This window comes from Tursiops truncatus, chromosome 3, assembly GCF_011762595.2.
Source record: "Tursiops truncatus isolate mTurTru1 chromosome 3, mTurTru1.mat.Y, whole genome shotgun sequence".
NCBI classification, from domain to species: Eukaryota; Metazoa; Chordata; class Mammalia; order Artiodactyla; family Delphinidae; genus Tursiops; species Tursiops truncatus.
Genome location: NC_047036.1, coordinates 31,929,281 through 31,954,188, shown reverse-complemented (window position 1 = coordinate 31,954,188; position 24,908 = coordinate 31,929,281). Strand labels below are relative to the sequence as shown.

The 24,908-nt window shown below is 38.9% G+C and overlaps 2 protein-coding genes across 7 annotated transcripts in view; one reads left to right on the top strand and one right to left on the bottom strand.

Moving 5' to 3' along the window:
- The window catches only part of RICTOR (RPTOR independent companion of MTOR complex 2), a 127,615-nt gene extending 119,859 nt beyond the window's left edge, over positions 1-7,756 (top strand). For 5 of the 6 annotated variants that reach the window (XM_033852810.2, XM_033852812.2, XM_019930116.3 and 2 more), the window contains 4 exons: positions 1,113-1,268; positions 1,601-1,724; positions 2,998-3,136; positions 3,256-7,756. In XM_033852810.2, coding sequence (XP_033708701.1) covers positions 1,113-1,268; positions 1,601-1,724; positions 2,998-3,136; positions 3,256-3,330 — 494 coding nt within the window. In that variant the 3' untranslated portion in view covers positions 3,331-7,756. The remainder of the gene's footprint in view (positions 1-1,112; positions 1,269-1,600; positions 1,725-2,997; positions 3,137-3,255) is intronic. The other variant, XM_033852811.2, reaches the window with a different exon arrangement.
- A 3,812-nt stretch (positions 7,757-11,568) lies between these two features.
- The window catches only part of OSMR (oncostatin M receptor), a 57,891-nt gene continuing 44,551 nt past the window's right edge, over positions 11,569-24,908 (bottom strand). Inside the window, 7 exon segments of the mRNA XM_033852808.2 lie at positions 11,569-13,787; positions 14,113-14,185; positions 15,152-15,233; positions 18,502-18,669; positions 19,261-19,437; positions 20,910-21,014; positions 22,059-22,238. Coding sequence (XP_033708699.1) covers positions 13,212-13,787; positions 14,113-14,185; positions 15,152-15,233; positions 18,502-18,669; positions 19,261-19,437; positions 20,910-21,014; positions 22,059-22,238 — 1,361 coding nt within the window. The 3' untranslated portion in view covers positions 11,569-13,211.

Genomic DNA, 24,908 nt, shown 5'->3' with positions numbered 1-24,908 from the left:
GGCGGTAGTTTTATATTTTAAATCAATGTATAATTTAAGTACCATACATTACTTTTAAGTGCCTGACAGATGCATGATTTCCTTAATATTAAAGCTATGCTAAATTGATTTTCTGAGGAACCAAAGCATATTCCGCTTAGTACTATGTAAATACTAATCTTAGGAAGTGCTTAAAGATGAGATGAGGTGGTGATATCTATTCTGTTGAAAACAGCATAGGGAGAGGTAGTGTGTGTTTACATTGGTCTAGTTTCCTGGACTTTTTAAAAAGCTTTTTTAAAAGCTCTTTTTAATACTCTGACAATGTGTTGTAGTGGAAAGAGGACTGAACTAGCTATCAAGAGGTCTCACCTTCTGGCTGAGTGTGTCTCTTCTCTCTCAATCTCTTTTGTAGCTACTGAGGTTGCATGATTTCTGGGTTGCCCAATGTTACTTCCTAAAAGGATAACCAAAGACTTTCTGATTTCCATTTGCTCTAATCACTTCAAGTGCTCAGGAAATTTTTAAATAATTTTAACAGCACTAAGATGTTTGGTTGACCTTAAAATCCCATCTAGGAGTATACCTTAGCAATGCATGGGTAGTATAGTAAATTTAACTCTAAGGAAGGAACTGATAAGCCCAGGGAACTGTGATTCTAATATTGGTAATTATTAAATGGTGGGAACAACAAGTGATAGAATAATAGATACAGTATAATCCCACTTATACACCAAAAGAGCAAGAAAGAGAAATTTAAAATAGCAAATATCTGAATTTTTATATATTTAAGAGAGGGGTATTTAGTTTGGGGGTGGGAGGGATGGGAGAGGGGGTAGATAAGGTACCTTCATTTTTTATTCTGTATACATCTTTATTTGAATTCTTTAAATAAACACGTATTTATGTATTTTTTATAATTTAGGAGTATAAAATTTTATGTATAAATGTCTTTAGAATTTAGCAAATTTTACTATCTGAGTGGTCTGAATTTACTTTGAAAATCTTCATCAGGGAAAATAATTATTGAAGACTGGAAAGAAATTACAAGGAATCATCTCTTCTATAGTATACAGTGCAAGCATAGGAATTAAGCCATTACGATCTGTTAATTGATTTAATTTTTTCTTCAGACCTTCAAGACATTCCATATTCTGATTGGTGTGAGCAGACTATCCATAATCCCTTAGAAGTAGTTCCCTCTAAATTTTCGGGCATTTCTGGATGCAGTGATGGAGTGTCTCAAGAAGGATCAGCCAGCAGCACCAAAAGCACAGAATTGCTACTAGGTAAGTTTTCAGATTTAAATCCAAGCCCTGTATAACTATACTTAGTCTGTTGTTGTTGTAGATACATACTGTTAATTAAAGTTGTCTCATAACTATGACAAGTCAGTTTTACTGAGGTATGTTTAGATAACTGTTGCACCTATATCAGCTGCTGATACATACCCTCTTAGCTATCTGCTTTCATTAGAAAGAATTTTGCTCCCAAAATGATTGGCAGGTCATGTGCAATTTATCTCAGTTTTATATATTTGGTAGAGTTGAAAAAACAAATTCCATGAGTTATAATACTTTTCTATTGTGATATAGATAAAATATTTTAATCTTCTCTTCAGGTGTTAAAACAATTCCAGATGATACACCAATGTGCCGTATACTCCTTCGCAAAGAAGTTCTGAGATTAGTCATTAATTTGAGTAGTTCAGTTTCAACTAAATGTCATGAAACTGGGCTTTTAACGTAAGTAAGCTATGAGCATGAGTATTCTTTGTTCTGCTTTTTATGGTGAAAAAGATATTTGAAATACTTCAAAAGTTAGACTAATTAGCTTACATCAGTGGTTCTCAACTGCATGGCATATCTGAGTGAGACTAGATTTTCTTTACATACGTCAACCAAACTAGCGTATGGTTACAAATTGAATGCAGAAGCAGGTATGTGAATCCAGCTGTCTTCTATTCAGCCAGACTTTAAAGAGATCTGTAAAAATGTAAAACAATACCAATCTTCTCACTTTTTTAGTTTTGGAAAATATAGTTTTTTTTCATTAAAGTATATGTATTTATGTTAACATGCAATAATTTTATTTTTTAAATGAATTAATAAATATTTTGAAATTTTCTCAGTTTTACTTTCTTATATGGTAATTATTGATGGCTATCACCCACAAAAAATAAAATTTGTGGGGTTCTCAAGTAATTTTTAAGACAGTAGGGGTATCCTGAGACCTTAAAGCTTAAGAAAAGCTGGCATACATAAAAATAAGTGATATTTTCTTGGTTTAATTTTTCCCTATTTTTACTCCTTTCTTTTAATAAAAGTTGCAGAATTTTTATTGCTTTTCTAAATCACAGCAACATGATAAAAGAAAATTCAGGCAATCTTCAGCATCTTTGATTTGCACTATTTAAAGCAGTGGTCCTCAAAAAAAAAAAAAAAATGCACCTCAGGGTCTCCTGTGGGGCTTTACAAAATAATAGTAACACAGATGCCAGGGTCCCACTGCAGACCTCCTGGTCAGAAGCTCTAAGTATAGTGTGTCCTTAATCTGTGCATTACCCCATACCACCACTGACTCTGAGATGCTCTGCCAGCTAAAAGCCACTGTTAAAGGTTGAAAGATATAGAGAGCGAGCCCAGTCAAGGATATTAATAATTTCAGTCTAACCTTAAAAACTTATTTCTATTTTAAAACTTAGTTTTGAAAATACTTGAGTTATCCTAGGCTGATAAATAAATTTTGTAATTTCTCATGCCAGTGATAAAGAATATTTCTAACTTTCCAAGAAGTATTTGTGTTTTTATCATTTTAAGAGATAATCCCAAACTTAAAATAGCTAATGTAAGTGTGAGGTAGGAATATTTACTATTTTATATTCTTATGCCATCACGCAGATGTACCACTTAATCAATATCTGGAGGAAAAAGATATTTAAAAAGTGATATTTTGAAAGAAAATAGCAAAGTCATTATTATAATTTTTATCACATCCTAGTCCTTTCTTCCGTTTTAGAATTAAGGAGAAGTACCCTCAGACATTTGATGACATATGCCTTTACTCTGAGGTTTCCCATTTGCTGTCACACTGCACATTTAGACTTCCATGTCGGAGGTTCATACAAGAATTATTTCAGGATGTACAGTTTTTACAAGTAAGTAGGATTTGTACTTTTGAACTTTATCTTTCAAAAATCTCTTTGAATTAAGTTAAAAGAGATTATATCTGTTGATACACTAGAAAGTCATTAATAATTTACCACTTCTTTTCTAGATGCATGAAGAAGCAGAGGCTGTCTTGGCAACACCACCAAAGCGACCTATAGTTGATACATCTGTTGAATCCTGACCTCATATTTATGATGTATATAGATGTATACTATATATATTCATATTTGTGGACTTCTAAAAGCCTCAGAAAATGCCGATTGACTGGGCAGCAAAGATAGGAGTATCTTCGCTATGCTGTTCCAGCAATTACTGGTACATGAGCAGTTGGAACTGCGGACTTCCCTAACCGAAACAACTTCCTCTCTCCCCCGTTGAGCCCTTTTAGGGGTTCATTGTTCATTACCACAGTTTTAAGAGTTTTAGTTACCATTGTATGCAAGAGCCAAGCACTGAATACCTACATAGGTTTTCTATTTTTTCATTTTAAGAGCATAATAACAGTGGAACAATAATAAGTTATGCAGAAGCACCCTTCACACCGTTATTTCTGAATTCTTTTTTTAGGGTAAATATAAAGATGCCTTGTTTGTTAACTAATTTGTGGAAACTAGGAATCAGTGTCTCTGAGGGTGCATCCTATTAGCACAATGGGGTGTGCTGTAACTGCTGGTATTAGAGGGGGATCTTTGGCCCTTCCACTTTTTTCTTCATGTTTATAACACTACTTCAGAGGTTTGTAGCCTCACAGCGAAAGAAGAGCCTCAACAACCAGGACTTATAAATTATTTTTACATTACTAGACTTACATAAAGTTTCTTGTTTTCCATCTCTTCAGTTTTGTTGCAATGTGTTATTGTAGACTATTTGAACTAATTAAGGTTTTTCACTACAGTTACTGATTAAAATCAGAAAAATTATTTTATAATTCAAAGTATTTTCCATTCATAGAATGCATATATTTTCAGTGGACTTCCATTTTCATCAGCTTCCCATATCACCATTTTAAACCGTAACTTGAACAAGCACTATTAATTTAGACCTAAAGCAAAAGAAAGCATTAAATAAAATCTTGCATCTCTTGAGGAAAAGATAAGTTTGCCTACAATTTATACATTCCATGGGAAAAGAAAAGCCATAGTTCCTTTTAAAAAATCATTAATGAAACTTACTATTACGATTAAAAATTGTAGTGAAAAGCCTTAAGTACCAAATTTTAAAGCAGCAGTAATTTAATTTTTATATCAGTGTTCTTGTTTTGCACAAACTAAATGCAGTGATAGGTGAGTTTATGAATGAGTACAGTAATTGCCTTTATCACATTTGCAAAATTAAGTTGATGAGGGCAAGGTTTTGTTTATTTGTGTGTTTAATTTGTGTATGTCTAAAAATATTTGGAAATCTTTACAGGAATTAAACATATATGCAAATTTGTATATAAAAAAGCATGGCCATCCTCATTAGAATGCTTGTAAATGAAAGGATTATCTTTTTTGAGGTCTGTATATAAATAGAAAAAAAAATCCAGCTGGACTGATTAGGACCCTTTTTTAATTCATTTGTTTAGACCATTTTTACAGTTATGCATCAACTCTGACACAGTCATAGTACATGGATTAATATCTTCCCATATTACAGATCCTTTTTATAATGGGCTTGTTCTTTGAGATCTCTGTAAAGAACCCTGTGAACTAGAAAACGTAACTCACAGAGATTTTTTTTTTTTTTTAAATATACTGGCACTGAAAGTTCCAATTGGGATGAAGCATTTCATCTCACTTCATAACACCTCTTTGACTGCACTTCAGTGAATTGTTCTTATGTGCACTGTGTAGCAACTTACATTATAACAAAGCAGATAAGGGCTGTAAGCTTCTGCTTATGTTAAAAAGTGGTTCTTCAGATTTTCTTTCATAAAACCCAATTGAAGATAAAAGAAATGCTTTTTTTTTTAACTTTAATTTATCACTGAACCCAAGTGTTTATTTAAATGTTAACAGTACTTCTAAGAACGTTGCCTGTCACCTTGGTCTTTGGTCTTGGATGATTAAACTGCCTTCCGGAGAACCAAATGTCAGAGATACTAGACCAAATAGTGATTAAAAACTCCAAAGGAGGTGATGTAGTAATCTTATGAATAATGGGATTAACATATTTTAGACATTCATTTTAAACACTACCTCAGTTAATATAAAATCTGTGGTTTAATCCCTCGAAAGTTAACAGTAAATTTTTTGTTACACACACACACACGCACACACACACACACACACACACACACACACACACACACACACTCATCCCTGGACCCCACCTCACTCATTCATCCTGAAATGAAGTCTTCATTACTATTAGCCTGAACAGTTTTTTTGATTATTACTTTGAAAGATGTGTGTATATATCATAATATTTGCCTATAGCACTTAGTTTGGGGAGACAGAGCTTTGTGGTTCTCAGTAATCTAAGAAAAAAAGATGTCTATACTTAAATGTATACTGCTATTTGGTTTATCCATGTTTCACTGACAGGTCTAATATGTTTCCTTTAAGTACTTATTTGTATAAAAGTAGACTTCTATGATGAAAAATGCTCACATGCGGTGCCAAGTGATTTACTTAAGTGTTTAAAATATTAAATTATAGCAGAAAAGGTTAGGAATGTTGTCAGTGGTAATAGAAATAATTGAGTAAAGCACCTATATGTAATAGATATTACCAGACTATAAAATACCAAAATAATGTCAATACTGTAGTTTTCCAAGATTTTAGAATTAATCTTAGTCCATATAAATTTGTACTACTGGTAATTATTGAATAATTTGGAGGAATTTGGGCAGTTGTGCTGGTTGTAAACTGTGAATTTCTAATTGTAAAGTGAATTGTCATTTCTAATTGAAATTTTTTTCAAGAACAGATTTCAGCTTCACATACTAATAAGTAAATACTGATAAATACGGAAATTAGAAATTAGTATTTGTAATTAAATATGGTCTAAAATTTCTTATACTTTTACTTCCTATTTATGCTTAGATAGACTTGAGGAGGGAAAGTCTTTTCTCCCTAATAAAAAATTTTCTAATGAAGATTGGTAGCATAAGGGCATTCTGTAAGACATTGGCTTTGAAAGAGGCTCTTTGAAGGTATATACTTTATTGTGGTAGTTACTCTAACATCAGGTGTATAAGTCCTTTTGAAATGGGGTGGCTTTAATAGTTTTGAGCTCTTTTATCCAGAGCTTGAGGTAATTAAAGCTGAGTTTTTCTGGGCATATTACAATGGCAGAGTGTTCAGCAGTGAGGTGGGAATGCTTATTTAGATTTGTCTCCTGCTATTTATATAAATTTTTTTTCATTCCATTCAGAGGATGCCTTTTATTCCCACATTAAAGCACAGATCATTAAGCAATAAAAAGCAATCAAATTGTCATCCAAATTATAACTGCAGTTACTTTTGCATGGTAAGAGTGAGGTGCTAATTTTGTGTGAGAGGAGCGTTGTAAACTACCTTGGGAAAGGTCCTTTGGAAGTAAGGTTTTTCCCCTTTTGTCCTATGCTTCCAGTTTGGTCTCAAATTCACACTCCATTGAACATGGGAAAAAAGAAACAATTAATTGAGAGAGTTTTATGAGAAGAGCTGTTGGAGTAAAAGAACATTTCACATTTTCCAAAATGTAAGTTGGGAAAGGTCTCCCTTGTCTCCCCATTCAGGGAATACATTATTACCAGCTTCATTTCAAGAGTATCACTACAGTGAGAGTTTGATTATAAAAGCATACCGGTAAAATTAATAGCAGTGCTTATCAGACAATATTGAAATCTGTGAGAATCTTTCTAGGAGCATTTGTTTTTTCTTTTAGTTTTAGGTTCCCAGGGTAGTTTTCATTCATAGTAGTGTTTTATGACTCACACAGAATGTGGATTTTCTCCCCTTTAGAGTATTTTTGTAATATAGGTGGATAGCTATGCCACAGCATGCATAAATTGCACATTTTGTTTGACCTTCTTTATAAAATATTTAATTTGAAAAATATAATTTATGCCAAAAAAGTATATCTTGTAATTTTGCCACTAAATAGGTTGATTTAGCACAAAATGCAAAGTCTTGGGGCAAAGGAGGGGGGAGATTAAAACTTTCATAGATAATAGTTGAAAATGTTCCATTATTGGCCTGTCAGAAACCCTAAAGCTGCATTGTAAAACAAATGGTGTAAATTAGTTTTGAAAAGTGGTAAGGGATTGTGAAAAAAATCTGACTTAATGCTCCCTAACCACAAAATTTTCTTTTTTATTTAGTAATACGCTGCTACATATTTGGAGGTTCTGGTGTTTGTAGGTCACTGAACAGACATTGAAATCTGATTTATATTGTATAACTGTAACATAGAAAGAAAAAGTATTTATATATTTTCCGTAAGAATATTTCATTGAGTTGTGTATAATTTAAATAAGGTTTGTCCTCTAATGGTTTTGCTCACCTTGATTTTTTTTTGTGGTTTTCTTGTTTTTGTATAATGTGTACAGTTTTATGTCAAGGGCATTAAAAGCCTCCTGAAGCATAATCTTATCAAAGGGATACATTCTTAATAAAATGTACTTAAAAATTCTTAAACTTGTGTCATTCTATTTGAAATTTTAAAACCATCAGTGTTGATTTATGTACCACTGAGGCTGGTAAAACTGACTTTTAGGTACCATAGATAAGAATCTGGTTCAGTAACACATAGCGGCTTGTTCCAAATGTTTTAAAATAGCTATTTATACTTTCTAAACACTTCATAATCTAATCAAATATCTTTACAGTTTTTATTTTTTAACTGCAGTTTATTGTAAAGGGTTTGAAAAAGTGGATCGATCTATAGAACAATTCTGATTCTTTTAGTGATTAATATACAAAATGAGCAATGATGGTATGATGGTAACTTTTCTGTATAAGCTATTTGATTTCTCACAGAAACTGGCCTGGATCAGGTAAGCTAACCTACAGCCACCTAGTGGCAAAAGAAAATACCACAAGGGGAATTACAAGCCTGGAGAATAAAATTCAATGTCAAAGCTAGGGTCTGTTACAGTTGATTAAATGTGGTAAAATGTATTCAGAAATAGATTTGTTTTGGATAGTTTGGTTTTTAAGCACATGTGTATCATTTTCATATTGCCTTCTACTATTGTTTTTCAACAAAAACATAGTTGGCCCCCAAATAAACTAAAAGCACACTTAATCATCATCACCTCTGAAAACTGTGATGATATAGCTGAACTTCAGACAGTTTGTTTCATTTTTTTAAACTCTTTGGTCTATAAAGTACTGTCCTAGAGAAAGAAAAATATCCTATGATATCCCTTATGTGTGGAATCTAAAAAGAAACGATACAAATGAACTTATTTACAAAACAGAAACAGACTCACAGAGGACTAACTTATGGTTACCAGGGGGGAAGGGTGTGGAAGGAGGGATAGTTAGGAAGTTTGGGATCGACATGTACACACTGCTATATTTAAAATAACCAACAGGGACCTACTGTATAGCACAGGGAACTCTGTTCAGTGGCAACCTGGCAGCCTGGATGGGAGGGAAGTTTGGGGGAGAATGTATACATGTATAGGTATGGCTGAGTTGCTTTGCTGTGCACCTGAAACTATCACAACATTGTTAATTGGCTATCCTCCAATACAAAATAAAAAGTTTAAAAAAATTTTTAAAAAGTACTGTCCTAGTCCATTCAGGCTGCTGTAACAAAATACCACAGACTGGGCAGTTTATAAACAACAAATTTATTTCTCAAACTTCTGTTGGCTGAAAGTCTGAAATCAGAGTGTGAACATGTTTGGGTGAGGGCCCTCTTTCAGGTCCCAGACTTCTTGTGTCTTGTGTCCTGACACGGCAGAAGGGACTAGGAAACTGTAGCGTCTCTTATAAGAGCATTAATCCCATTCATGAGAGCTCTAGCCTCCTGACCTAATCACCTCCCAAAGGCCCCATCTACTAATACCATCATCTTTGGGTGTTGGGATTTCAACATAGGAATTTGGGGGGGGGCATCATTCAAACCATAGCAACTAATTTTGTATTGATTTCAAAAAAACCCAAAATGTACTAAAACTTTGTTTCTTTAATGCTTAGAGGACAAAGACAACTACATTTGCTTAGTCCTTTAAATTGAATGTATTTAGTCATTGTAAGTATTATTTTAACTGCTAATTTTGAAGGCTTTTAATCGTCTGTTGTATCTCTTCGAAGGTTTTAATTTTTTTTTTTTTGGCCGCACCTTTTGGCATTCTGGATCCTAGTTCCCCGACCAGAGATTGAACCCGCACCCCCTGCAGTAGAATTGCAGAGTCTTAACCACTGGACCACCAGGGAAGTACCTCTTCAAAGATTTTCAAAGTCCTACTTTATGCAAAATGTTTAGTATGTTTTGTAATTTTTTTGAGATGAAAGTCAGCTAATCTTTCCACAGAGCTCTTAGAAGAAATATTTGATGTTGTCTAATTCAACTTGATTTTCGTAATCATATTCTAGTGGAGAATTAGTTTTACTAGAATTAGTATGAGTCAGGTGTTGGAATGTCAGCAGGCACTTTCAGCAGGTCCATAGCTCTGCTATGTGACTAGGTCCCTGCTCCCAGCCTATCTACCTGCAGCTGAGGACCAGTCACCAGGCCGAGGCATTATTTGTGGGTCATTATTTGCCAGTTTTTCCCACCATCAAAATATCCTGATATTGCTAAGGAATATTACTAACTAGGTTTTAGATGTGATTTTTTTTAAAATTTTAATTCTTTTAATTTTTTATTTTATATTGGAGTATAGTTGATTTACAATGTTGTGTTAGTTTCACATGTACAGCAAAGTGATTCAGTTATATGTATACATATATCCATTGTTTTAGATTCTTTTCCCGTGTAGGTTATTACAGAATATTGAGTATAGAGTTCTCTGTGCTATACAGTAGGTCCTTGTTGATTATTTTATATATAGTATTGTGTATATGTTAATCCCAACCTTCTAATTTATCTCTCCCACCCCCCCACCTTTCCCCTTTGGTAACCATAAGTTTGTTTTTGAAGTCTGTGAGTCTGTTTCTGTTTTGTAAATAAATTCATTTGTATCAGCTTTTTTTAGATTCCACATATAAGTGATACCATGTTTGTCTTTCTCTGACTTACCTCACTTAGTATGATAACCTCTAGGTCCATCCATGTTGCTGCAAATGGCATTATTTCGTTCTTTTTTATGGCTAGCGGTCCATTGTATATATGTACTACATCTTCTTTATCCATTCCTTTGTTGATGGACATTTAGGTTGCTTCCACGTCTTGGCTATTGTAAACAGTGCTGCAATGAACATTGGGGGGTGCATGTATCTTTTTGAATTATGGTTTTCTCAGGCTATATGTCCAGTAGTGGGATTGCTGGGTCATATGGTAGTTCTATTTATAGCTTTTTAAGGAAGCTCCATTCTGTTCTCCATAGTCGTTGTACCAATATACACTCCCACCAATAGTGTAGGAGGGTTCCCTTTTCTCCACACCCTCTCCAGCATTTATTGTTTGTAGACTTTTTGATGATGGCCATTCTGACCTGTGTGAGGTGATACCTCATTGTAGTTTTGATTTGCATTTCTCTGATAATTAGCAATGCTGAGCATCTTTTCATGTGCTTTTTGGCCATCTGTATGTCTTTGAAGAAATGTCTATTTAGATCTTCTACCCATTTTTTGATTGGGTTGTTTGATTTTTTGATAGGTATGATCTTTTAAAAGGTATTATGGCTATATTAGAAAAAGTAAAGCCTATTTAGAGAAACAAATATTTACAGATGAAATGATTTGCTTCAAAATCATTTCAGGAGGGAGACTGAATAAGAGTACAGATGGACTAAAATAAACATGGTTTAGTGGCTGTTCGGATTGATGACAATACATAAGGGTTTGTTAAACTCTTCTCCGTTTGTATATATTTGAAATTCTCCATGAGTTGTTTTTTTTTTAATCGTAATAGTTCTGACACATGAATACAAATTTCAAAGTTTCTGAATAACACTTCTTAAAATGATGCTGTTAAATGGCATATACTAAGTTATTTGGTTATTTACGAAGATGGGAGAAGAATGTTTACAGCCAAACTATAGTCATAGTGATACTGTAAGGACAAAGTTATATAGCCCAGCATTTCCTATTGGTATGTCGTTATATTTCAGAAAGACATCTTCATTTGACTTAGACCAATGATTCTCAAAGTCGAGTGTGCATCTGAATGCCTGGGAACTTATGAAATATATGGATTCCAGGCCTTGGACCACAGAGATTCTGGTTATGAGATTTGGACTGGTACCCAGGAATTTACATTTCTAGTAAGCTTGTTTATCGGCTATAATAATTGTTAAGGTTTTTACTTCATTGAGGTAGAGAAAACAAAATAATGCAATGGTGAAATATTTTAATTAAAGCTTATTGCAACAAAAATGCCTTCAAGGCTTTGTGGATTATTTTTTTTTAAAGAAAATCTTTATGAAATATACTATTTACAAATCAATCATCACTGTCATTGATGTTTCTATGTACTTTTATAATTGCATCATGACAAACTCAAAGAGGCTAAATGATAACAATACTGGCCCCAGAGTCTTCTCAGAACTCTTAATCAAGATACTTGTTTGTACTATGTTAGGTGTACATAGCCCATTATTCAGCCAAAGGCTTAGTTATATAGAAGGAAAAAGTTGAAAAGCCTGAACAGAAGTCCGAGTTTGTGTATATTTAGGTCAGTTGACAGCCATCTTCCTTTCAGCTGTGGCTCCTTCTCTCTCATTCTTCATAGTGTGGAATAGCACAGCGCAGGGCATTCGGTACCAGAAGCACAGGCAGCGTCATGTCCACCACAACAAAGAAAAAGGAGCTCCTAATTATGCTTGTTTAGAAGTGTGATAAGTAAACATTAAGGGTTGTCGGGCAGAAAGAAGTGAAAAGAACTCTAGCACGATTGAACACCTACTATGTACCAGGTATGTGCTTTGCATATATTGGTTCAAAGAGACAGAGATGCTGCTGAGCCACTCCAGGAGTTCCCACTCCATTTAGCCTTTTGCAGTTATATCTGAATGATGTTCAACAATGAGGTTTCACTTTATTATGTTAGCATAACAGGAATATAAGGAGACAGTGAAGGCATTATCTTGACCCAGACAGCCTACTGCAGAGTCCAAAAGATGCTTACTGAAAATAGGTCATTTATATACCAGAGTTCTTGAAGAAACGAGGAACCATAAATGTGAATGGAATTAATGACATTATCCTTTTATCTGTTCTGAGGTAGTCATCAAAAGTTGTGGTAGAAGACATGCCTACTAAGTAGGAGTGCTATAATCTTGACACTGAGGCAGGGGTTCCATGCCAGTCCCACTCTTTAACCGTGGTAAACTAAGGACAATTGTGGGGATCTCATCGATTCATTCGCATGTCTTACCTATTAGATAAGGTCTAATAGGAAGAGTTCATTTTACTACATCAGTGAACTACAAATTATCATCACTTCAAGGCAAGTCTAAAATCTGTTTTGGTATCAAATATCTGCGACTTCATTAAACACACCCAGAATAAATTAACATTGACAATTTATGCTCCAGTAACGAATCTTCTGTAGCCTTTATTAAAGCCTGAAATCTAGTTCCTTTACTCTTGAGATATTAAATGTGGGGTAAAACTTAACGGAAATACTTTCTTACTAAAAACTGAACTTCAAGGACCTATCCAGTACTGAGTGGATGGGGTCTATCCCTATGTCAAGTGCCAAGTCTGCTGTTACAAAGGTGAACGTGGAACATGCAGCAGCAAGGTAAGCCTGTTCCCATGATCCTGCCATTTCTACAGTGAGCCTGCTCCAAGGATGAATGTTAAGTTTCATAGCTTCTGACCTTCAAAACCTAGCAAGATTATATAAATCAGACCTGACAATGGTGATGATAGCTCACTGGGATTAAGCCCTGAGGTATCTGGTGATGGAATGGTGCCGGCTATGCTTCTCCTAGGGTCTGTGTAGCGTAAGGATACGAAATGGGTACACTGCTTAGGGGCAGTGTTCCCCTTGACCTAAAAGGGTAGTGGAGGAGAGGCTGCTGTTCTCACTTGGGGGAGCGGAGGCAAGACCCAGGGGTATGGCCATTTGCATTTTATACTCTGAACAGAGTGCTGGCTCTGGTGGATTTGTTGGCAGGCTGTCCTTGTCTCCAGAGGTGGGTGAAGCCAACTGGGACACATAATTCAAATTAGCTTCTCCGGCTGGGATTTCTCCCAGGGAATTCATGTAGTTTTGTTCCAGTGCCTTTAGTAAATTTTCAGGTGAAGTCAGTGGTCCCAGCTGATGTGGTGGGGCTTGAGGGGTTACTGGGAAATGTCCACAAGAAGCAAAGTCAGAAGCTGCCTGATTATAGGTGAAGTTCTCAAAACACATGCAAGGTCCAGGGCCAGAGTAGTTCTTCTCCGTCGGAAGGAGGTAAAGGTAGGCAGGCTTAGTAAATTCAGTTTCTGTGAGTGACTTCCTAGTGCCTAAGAACTGTATCTTACTCCCTTCGGGCTTGTTTATAACTTCAATAGCATCTGGAACACAGTCGTTGACATACATTATTGTTAGATGAGGATTCTCCTGGAACAGAAAAAAAATGTGCAAAGATAATGTATGTGTGTGTATCACAGTATATAAAGCATGTGAAACGCACTTAGAGCTTCAACTTTTTTTTGTTGTTTTATCCTGGTCACAAGTTAACTGGAGGTGATGTTGAAAACCAAAAGATATCCCGACAGAAGAAATCAAAGTTGTGTTCAACCCTTTCACGGCTATGGGAGCAGAAGAGGCTTTTGCTTTGTGACATCTTCCTGAGAAGGCCTAGGAGTGTATGATTATTATAGCCCCAGCCCTGGGTTGGTCTTTAACAAGCATATGAGTATCCATACAATTTCCCAGCATTTACCTTGGATTTTATTAATGACAGGACACTGCTCTTGTAAGGGTTTGGACTATCAGGATAACACTTCTCCTTCAGCCTAGAAAAACAGTGAAAATTAGACAATTTTGCAATATAGCAGAATGGTTAAGAGTGAGAACGCTGGAGTCAGATTCCTGGGTTCTAATCCGTGCTTTATCAATCACTCATTAACACTGTAACCTTAAGCAAGCTTTTTAACCCTTCTATGCTTTAATTTCCTTACTGGTTCAATGGAGATCATTACGGTGGTGATGGTAGTGTTGGAAGCATTAAATGAATTGTTATATGTAAAGCACTTAGAACACTTCCAAGTACATGGTAAGTGAAATATAAATATTAGCTATTGCTATGAACAAATTTGGCAACATTTTAAAATAGTTGGTTTCCTTATTATTATTTTTGGCTGCGTTGGGTCTTTGTTGCTGTGCGCTGGCTATCTCTAGTTGAGGCGCATGGGCTTCTCATTGTAGTGGCATCTCTTGTTGCAGAGCACGGGCTCTAGGTGCACAGGCTTCAGTAGTTGTGGCACGCAGGCTCAGTAGTTGTGGCACGTGGGCCCTAGAGCGCAAGGGCTTCAGTAGTTGCGGCACATGGGCTCTAGAGCACAGGCTCAGTAGTTGCGGCACATGGGCTCTAGGGTGCGCAGGCTTCAGTAGTTGTGGCACGCAGGCTCAGTAGTTGTGGCTCACGGGCTCTAGAGCACAGGCTCAGTAGTTGTGGCGCGTGGGCTTAGTTGCTCCACGGCATGTGGGATCTTCCCGGACCAGGGCTCGAACCCATGTCCCCTGCATTGGCAGGCAGATTCTTAACCACTGCACCACCAGGGAAGTCTGGTTTCCTTATGTATTGATTTATTGCTTATCTGTTGATAAACAAGATTGTTTAAAACATCATATTTCCACCAAATCCTCCTTTGTTCTTTCCTTTTCAGCACTTTTCCTCATATTATCAGGTGTGACTTCTATCTCCTTTCTAGATTTTTCTTTGACTCCTTCTTGGATAAAAACCTTCCCCGCACACTTACCACTGACTTTTTAAGTAGCAAATTATCATGACGATCAAAACGCAGAAAATCATGGGCAGGATGATGTGTATCAGTGTATGGGCTGGAGAGGAAAAAGAAAGGGATATTTTTAATGACTGCTTTTCCCTCAAAGGAATAAAAATAGTTTTACATGTCTTTTATTCCTCAAAACTCCATTTGTGCAAGGTTCAATATGAGTTCTGTCTGACTGCTGGGGGACAGGGCAGTGAGACCAACCAGCCAACACAGGGAACCATTTGCCCTCAACACTTGTGACTCAAACCCACACCTCTCCTGACAGACTGGATCATTACTCCCCATTCTTTACTCCCTCCCTGTATGGGAATTACACTCCACACACTTGACTTGTGGGCTCAGCCACGTGAGTTGGTTTGGCCAATGGGAGGTGAGTAGTGGTCATGCTGGTTGGTAGCTGCGTTCAGTGTGCTTGTAGTTGGCTTGCTCTCTTGTGTTCCTGTGACCCACTCTGAGAAGAGTTGGTCCCTCAGAGCCACTGTCCCTTCAGCCTAAGCCTCAGGGTGAACCTACATGGAACAAACCTGCCTGAAGCTTGGAGTCCCACCTGGCCCAGCCTACGTCAGCCAAGCCAGGAGCATGAAAAGAGAGATTTATTTTTGTATGCTATTGAGATTTTGAGGTATTTTATTACACGTCAAAACTTGACGAATGCACCCCTTCTAGTTAGGCTCTGAGAAAATTACCTAAGTCATCACCCGGGATAATTATTCTATTTTTATTTCTCAGATATGTCAACCTGTACTTCATTTTCATAAATGCCCATCTTCCTGGTCTCACTGCTTGCAAATCCGCCAAAGAATAGTTCAGCTGGGTTGGTAAACATCCTCTTTTATAAAAGCAAATCGCACGAAGGGGTTTGGAGGCTGACAGTCATTCACATGTACATATATTCCTGTTCAATCCCTTTGCCTCCCTGCCCTCCTCATCCCCCTCCACAGCTGTCCTGCAGGAATGGGGACTGACTTGTGGTGCTAGTGGATAACACTGGAGTTTTGTCAGGGAGGGCAGGCCCAACCCAGTGCTCTGAGGAAGCACAGGGCTCTGGAGAAAAGGACATGGGAAGGTAAGAGGGTGGCAGAGAAAGCACCTCGACAACTGGCCTAAAATTATCCCTGACACCAGGTAAGGCGAAAGAAACTCCTCCTGACACCACTAAAGAACACCGTGCTCTTGGACTTCCCTGGTGGCGCGGTGGTTAAGAATCCACCTGCCAGTGCAGGGGACACGGATTCGAGTCTGGGAAGATCCCACATGCCACAGAGCAACTAAGCCCGTGCACCACAGCTACTGAGCCTGCACTCTAGAGCCCTGTGCCACAACTACTGAGCCCACGTGCCACAACTACTGAAGCCTGTGCACCTACAGCCTGTGCTCCACAACGAGAGAAGCTACTGCAATGAGAAGCCCGCACACCGCAGCGAAGAGTAGCCCCTGCTCACCACAACTAGAGAAAGCCTGCATGCAGCAACGAAGACCTAACACAGCCAAAAATAAATAAATAAAAATAAATCAGTACATATATGTTTAAAAAAAAAAAAAAGAACACCTTGCTCTCAAGAGCAGTACTTTTGATGACTACAATTGGTTTTAAAATTTGGTTAAATTACGAATTTGTAATGTATCTGAGAAGCAGCCTGGGGAGCTACCCATAGTAGTTTCCAAACTTCAGACAGGCTTTGCTAAACTTTTTGTTGAAGTATAATATGTGCATACAGAAAAGTGCTCCTAAGTGTACAGCTCAGTGAGTTTTCACAAACTGAACGTACCCACGTAACCAGTACCCAGATCAAGAAAAAGAACGTTACCAGCCCCCCCCGAGAGTCCCCCAGTGTCCCCATCCAGGCATCTTCCCCTCCCACGGTAACCACTAGCCTGCCTTTCAACCACATAAACAGCATTTGCCTCTGTCTATACTCTATGTGTGGAATTGTGCAGCAAGAGCGGGGCCCGGCTTCTGTCACTCACCATTGCATTTGTGAGTCCTCCATACTATTTTTCTAACTGTGGACTGTCATTCTCACTGCTGCAATTATGCAGCAACTTAGTTTACTTTTTCATAATAATCAATATAATCGAGTCACAGCCAAGGCTAAGGAGGTTTCTCATGAGTAAGGGAGATAAATGAAATCTAGAAAATATAATTGAGATAAAGATAATCATATGTATTATATGTGTGTGTGTGTCTTACACATACTCATACACACACCTCTACCACCCAAGTAAATACTGAAGCTGGAAGAAAAACAGCCTGAAAATAAATTTAAAATTAACTCTAGAATGGCAAGCATGCTCAAGTAATGTGAGTTGTTGACTGAAATCTTAACCTGACTACGAGAGTTCTGGCCTTTGGCTTAGAGACCTGGGGCCATGTTTCAGCCCAACCTGCCACTGTGGTCGTGGGCATCCTCATCACCCGTCAGACAGCCAGGTCCAGTGGTTCTACCTGACGAGCCCACCCCATCCCCAGAGCCCCACCTTACACTACTTGGCAACTCAGGCAGATATTTTAGCCTATTTGTTTTTCATGGAGGCGTATCTTGAGATGTCCTTTCCAGCGTGGACCTCCTATGATTCCTATCTGCTACCTACTTTCCCCGCTTTCCTCCGTCAGTATCTGTTTTCTCCCACCACCTTCCTCTTTGCTGGAGGGCAGGATTTACCAGCAGAATCTTATTTACCAGTAAGCTGCCATTCTTCTCCCTTCCTCTTCTTTCTCCATCTTTCAAGACAAATGCATTTTGAAAGGATGGCTCTCTTTATCTCACCCTTTCCCCATCAAATCTGCAAACACCGGGTTCGTGAACCAACACTGCTTGCCCCACCATACTTTCTAGTACCCCCAGAGACGCAAGGTCAAGAAGCCAGTAATTTGCCACTGAGAGAAACCAGCCAGAAGTCTGGCTGCAGAGAGCAGTTCTGCTGAGAAGAACATCCCCACCCCTCTTGCAGACAGAACTCACAAGGCTCTTCCCAAGTCAACACTAAAATACGCCATCAGTGATTTTCAAACTATTCTGGGACTGAGTTCCAGAGAAGTGCCTCAGGGGCCAGAGAGAGGCAAGAGGAAGATTCCAGGTTATAGATCAGTTGGATTAGCTTCACTCTTATCTATTTTATGTAGTGGGATTCTGCGTAACATTTCCTTTTTTTTTTTTTTTTTTGGTGAGTTTCATCTAGAGAAAGAAAGAGACAGACACAGAAAGAGAAGAAAGGTTTAAAAATTCCCAATCTAGACAAAACCCATGCCCATGGTGTGTGTCATCTGTCAGTTTCCCAAGAACTGCTAAGAGTTTTGATTTGGAGAAACTCACAGTATTCATCCGGAGTTGTGACCTTTGTGAAGGCATCCAGGGGACCCTCGCCAACACTTGTGTAAGGAGTGACGAAAAACTCATAGACGGATTCCGGCTGTAGATTTTCCACAACGAATGTCTTTTGTCCCGGGTTGTCAATTGTGTATTTGCAACATACTGAATCCTCTGTGAGGTTAAAAAAAAAAAATTTTTTTTTTCAAGAAGAAAAAACTATTAAGAGCATGATAAAGATCTTGTGAGACAGTGGGGCACTAATACTCTTGTTGACTTGGCACTGCCAACGTTTCTAAACCAACCAAAAATGAAATCATAATTTCATCACACTGGGGACACTGGAAAAATATTTGGGAGACGGCAAGCAAAGCAAGCACCCCACTAAACAAGGGATGTTCCTGACCAGGGGAAGCACTCAGACCTGCCAGAGAGAGAGGAAGAGCCTGCCAGTGCTTCTTAGATACACATTTTAATAAACTTTAATGAAGTCAAAGAAGAAATGAGGTTAGCAAGAATGTTTCCTAAGTAGGTTTTCTTAAGGAGCTGAGGGTATTTCAGGTGCTTCTAAAAATACTGGGCCACATTGTTTTTAAGTAAGTTAAAATCCTGGCCCCCATGGTCTTGTCCACCCTACTAATTTGTTTAAGCACGTGAGCACAGAATTCAGCCTGGCCACAGTCAGAGACGGCCGGCAGCCTTTCCAATGATTTCAAATAATGAGACCTTGAAACGGTAAACAGACAAAAAAAAAAAAAAAGTCACCTGGAAGAACTGTCTTTTCAAATGCCGGGTGGCACTGCTCCCCCGCCTTGGGTTTCAGGTAGACATGGTATCCTTGTATAAAGCCAGGTTGGGATTCAGTGGAATAATCCTTCCAACTCAGAGTGAAGGAGTGGGAGGTCAACTTACTCATGACCACTTGAGGGTTGTCTGAAGGAGCTAGGAAAGGAAGTTGGGATAATGTAAGATTTACGATTTGGAAAGAGTCTCAGTGCACTGGTGTAAACTGAAAGCAGAACCACGGCCCACTCTGTAGGCGCGTGTGCCAAGTGAAGGAGTCTCATCTTTTTCTCTAGAGGATGTACGCCCTGACTTAGCTCGTGAGAGCTGGGAAGGAGTTGAGCAATCATCTTGTTCAAGCCTTACATCTCTCAGGTGTAGAAATGGATGCCCAGAGAGACTCAGTAACTTGGCAAGGTCACACAGCAAAAAAGAAAGGCTTTCTTAGACTTCATTCTGAGTCTGAATTCTCAACAGTGTTTGGGAGGATGAACTGAAGTAGGGAGGAAGGGAGGAGGAGGAAGGGTTATGTTTGAAGAGGTATGGGCAACTTTGAAGAACTCTAGTTCCCAAGTGGTAGCAGTGCACAATTGTCCAGGTGTCACAGGGAGAATCGGAAAGCGTTTATTCTGAGGCTTCCCTGAGAGCCTGTTTCAGCACATACGCTGGTGCACACCTGGCCTATGTCCGCCAAAACACACAACACACCCTTCCTGCCTGTCTGGGGCAGCTCCCACCCAACGGAGAACCCCAAGAGCTGGTCTGATTGCTGAGAGGCAGTCAAGGACACAGCTGCCCAGCTTCCAGCGGGTGTGAGACCCTGGATGCCGAGAAGGTGAATTAGCAACCACATGGGAGGATCAAAACTCCCCCACACTGCTGCTGGGATCATGGTACAATTTCTGGGGGGGCAGCGATTTCACAACATCTACCAAAAGTCTTAAAAATTATAAAATTGTATTTAAGAAGTTCAAACCTTTTGGCTCGAGTATTCTACTTCCGGGGCGTTGTTGAAAAACCATTATCAGAGCGATGGACAAAGATTCAGCTAAAATGATGGTGAGTCAGATAGGGCATAAGAGATTTGGCCAAGAAAGAAGAGAGAGATTGAGTATTTGAGACTGCAACATAACTGAAGGTGAATTTTATAGTTTTTAATAGAGAAGTATTTTTGTAATCATCCTAAAAGTCCAACGACAGGTGATTTGACATATGCAAACCATGAGGCACTTTGCAGTGCTAAAAAATGACAGTTAAAGATTACTTAGTGACATGAGTCAAAAAGCACTTTACAAAACGGCATAGAGTAGTAATAAAAAAAGATCCCATTTTTATTTAAAAGTGTATATCTGTACTGAGAAAGGATACACATAAAATATTAACTCTGGGTATTTGCCCTTGGGTGGTAAAATTAGCAATCATTTTGTCTTCTTTTGCATAACATCTTATAAATTGTCTTTAATGAAAATGTTTTCTATTTGTATGATTAAAAAATAACTTCTTAAAAAACCCCATTGCCAGAATAAACGGGACACTGAAAATTAGGAAAGGTGCTGTAATCTTCCTAAACCCAAAGTGAAGAGTTTCTGGATTGTTCTGAACAATGGACACATTAAATGCTTTAAACTTACCCAGTTCCTCCAAGTATCCTGCTTTTTTCTCTAATAAATGAGCCATCCTTTTGGTAGAAATTCCATAAATTCTGAAGTTGTATCGAACCCCTGGTCTAAAAGCACCTAGAGAAGAAAAGTCAACAGATTTTCAATAACACAGGATGCCATTCTCTTTACTTCTGAAAAGAAGAAGAATGAAAAATGAATTTGTGTCCCCTTAAGAATTTCCTCCTCGGGGTTTCTGCCCTTCATCGCCACCATCTTCCCTCCTTCCCCTGAATCCTCCAGCATTTCCGACGAAGTCTGGGCGACTGTCCTCTACATCATCCTCTTGATAAAGAGTTTGCAAACATGCCCTTATCCACGTGCATGCAACTGGGCGCAGAATTCAACCAGACACAGAAAACCATGTAAAACTCTCCTTTGACTCCAAATCCCCTGCCAGCGACTGGCCTTCTCTCTGCCCATGAAGGGCAAGCATCTGGAAGATTTGCTTCCAGTACCTCACTTTCCCCTCACACCATGCCACTGACACTGCTCAAGCCAAGGGAAGACTCCCCTCCTCACTCCCCACCAGCCACTGAATGCCCTCCTGGAGTCTCATCAGTCACCCTCTGGACCCGGACAATTCCCACATCTTTATCTTGAGCCCAGCAGATGGCGCCACCAACACCCCCCCACCCCCACCCCTAATCAAGCCACAAACCTAGGCTCCTTGAACTGCTACACTAGTAATCTCGAAATGACAAATCCAGTGTGGGAGGAAAGAGACCAAGTTCTAGATGTTCCATTGAAACTGACGTTGATAATCGACTCCCATCAGCTCTACTCCTGTTTCCCAAATCCACACACTTCATTGCTTTTGTAAAAGCTCTCAGGACAACTGTTATAATGTCCCTCTGCCATTCATTTGAGACTGCTGACTCACTGCTGAACAAATTCATGAAACTCATGAACACCTATTCCAGCCTTTGGTCCAGGTAGTCTCTGTAAAAGTAGATACAAAGGTCAAACCTTAGACCACATCACTGCAAAATTTGAACTCCAAGACCCACGCTGGATTTGTAGTTATCAGTTGAGCACAGAGTATCTGAGATGATCCCGAAACCTGTTGAAGTTGCCGCCAGGTGAATGGAGCAGCATGGTAATACAGAAGGTTCTTCTTACCCGAGCTAATGACTGTGCTTGTGGTATTGGGGCCTAGGTTTTTCCACTGGAGAACACAGGGCAGGTCCTGGGGACCATCACACCACTCCACAACATAGCCTGTGGCATCTCCGGATTGGGGTTTCCAAGACACAGAAAATCCATCCTCTGTGCCGTTAACTCTTCCTTTTTCAACCTCTTCTGTACATACAAAGAGGGCAATGCTTCAGATTTAATTAATCATACATTTTGCAAAAATATCTAAAGAAGAAAATAAACTTGAACGTGCAGTGTATCTAGCAGGTAAAAGCCCTACCTCTGCAATTGCTACGGGGCTTGGGTTAGGGCAGGAGGGATCTTTTCCTGCCTCTCACTCCAAACAAATATTCACACCTGCCCTTCAGATGCCCCCTGTCCTGATCTTCTGAGACCCAAAGGGACGTCAGCCCCTAAAACAGGGATCAGCAAACCACCGCCAGCAGGACAAATCCAGCCCTGGAAGCTTGTTTTTATATGAGCCTTAAGCTAAGACTGGTTTTAAGATTTTTAAAGAGTTTTTAAAAACAAACAAAGAATACAGAATATAGACTGGAGACTGTCTGGCCTATAATGCCTAAAATATTTACTCTCTGCCCCTTTACCGAAAAAGTTGTTGACCCTTGACCTAGAACTGTGTCTGGTACTTGATCTGCTTTCAAAAATCATCTGTTGAATGAATGAATAATTTGGCTTAATTGTCCCACATAATGCTGGCTGCTCCTGAACTAACTACTGTCTCCCAGATTTTAGGGGCAGAAACTGAGGTGAGTGTGGAGAAAAAAGGAAAGAACAATTCAGGTATGTACTAAGCCAGATTATGAACGGATGTGCACGCTACTTATGACCTAGGATACCACCTCAACGTATTTTATGCACCAGGGTAGTTTTCCTAAGGTCTGACAATTGGAAAAAAGGTGATATGGTCTCAATGGACTACAGTTCTACTGATTTCAAGCAGGTCAGCCTAGATATTGAGGGATGAGAATTTCTCCTATTTCCGAGGCTGACTCCACTGTTCAGTGGTCCCTGGTGGTCACTCTAGTGAAAGCAGACTCTGATCAAGGGGTGGACCTGCAAACAGCTGTTCAGAGAGGCAGGCAGTGTGGCGCAAATGTTACATGGGACAGACTTAACACTCAAAATGTACTTGTTGCTTCTCTGCAATTCATATTTAACTGGGCATCTTTAATTTATCTGGCAATTCTAATTAGAGCTGAACATTGATGTGAAAGCAGGATGCTATTACATTTTCTAGGGCACCAAATTATCACCCAGCTGGGAACACCGAAAGGACTTTGCAGCCCCAGGCATGAGGCGAGAGGTTCCCCAAGAAGGCCTGTGCCTATCCTACCCACATGGCTTCTCTGTCTTCCTTCATCAGAGAGACAAATCTCTTTCATATTAAAACTGACATTTTCTACTTCACTTATTCACACTGACTAAAATTTCACCCCAAACTTAGAAGCATGACTCTTACTAAGCTGCTTCTTTAAAATTGCAAATATGTTTTGAGGAGTGGAGGTAGAGGAAAAGAGAAAGGGAATCTATCTATTTTCTTTTTCTTCAGTCATTCACACTCTAGTGTGAATTGGCTAAACCTCCTTGGTCTGTCTCAGAGCACATCAGTGCCTTTATCCACTCTGGAGACTTAAGAATGTGGACCACATCAGGAAAGCTGGATAGGGCTTCACAAGGTGAAGGAATGGGTTCTAAAGGCAGGGCATGGGGAAGGAAGGTATGATAGGAACCCACAGATAGGGAAGACCCCAAACAGATAATAGTGTTTAGCAGAGTTGTTTGAGCTGAGCCTCATTGGAGGCAGTGTTTTTTTAATCTGTCAGCTCCCCCAGGGTGAATGAAATGCCCACCTTTCCCGTTCGGCCCTAATAAAGACAGAATAACTTCCTTCTCTAATACAGTTCTTGACAAGCAAAGATTAGGTTAAGTGACTCCTTAGTTTTTCTCCTGTGGCACAATCCCAATTTCTTTCTCTTACTTGACACACAGGATAGTTCTTAAACAAAGTAAATAAAACAAAATAATAACACCCTCTAATCTAGCCCACTTAACCTAAATTTAAGCCTAATTTGAATGATAGGTATAAAGCAACGTGACATAACCCTACAAGCAGGGTCTGAAAATTTTTATAGCATTAACTGAAGGGTGACATTATTGCAAGGTTCATGAATGACCTTAGGATGTCTGTTGGGTCATGTCCAAGTGTGCAGTGTCTCAGAGTGTGTACTGCTGGGGGCGGGGTTAGTGCAGCCAACCTCTTTTCACAGCTCTCCCAAGAAGGAAATTTACACCATTATTAATTGTACACGTAAGGTCATTTCCACCTTGTTTGGTCTCTCACAGGCTAAGGGTTTAGCCAGTTATCACCATTTTATTCCACAGCTTTGGCAAAGCCCTTCTCGAAAGATGATGCTAGCTCTCCTCATGATGTCCAGAAATGTTCCTGGGCTCTTTATAGGTGGCCAAGACTGACAAAATATTCTGCCATATAATAAATGCACCTCGTGTTTCATAAGCCACAAAGCACTTTCATACCATCTCTAACTCTCAGCTGGGACTGTTTGTCGGTGTTGCATTTATTTGAATAAATTTGAGACAATTTCCCAAGTTGGTGGAAGAATCCCTGAGATATGGCTGAAATCTTCTTCCCACACGAAGGAGGACTGCGCCAGAAACCCGCTGAAACGCCTGAACCCAAAGAAAATGACGGACAGTGTTTGGCAGCTAGATCTTTTGTCTCCCCAAATTACTGTCTTTCTGATTTATCCACCTCTGCCTAATAACACCATCAACACTTTTCTAGAGAAGAAAAAC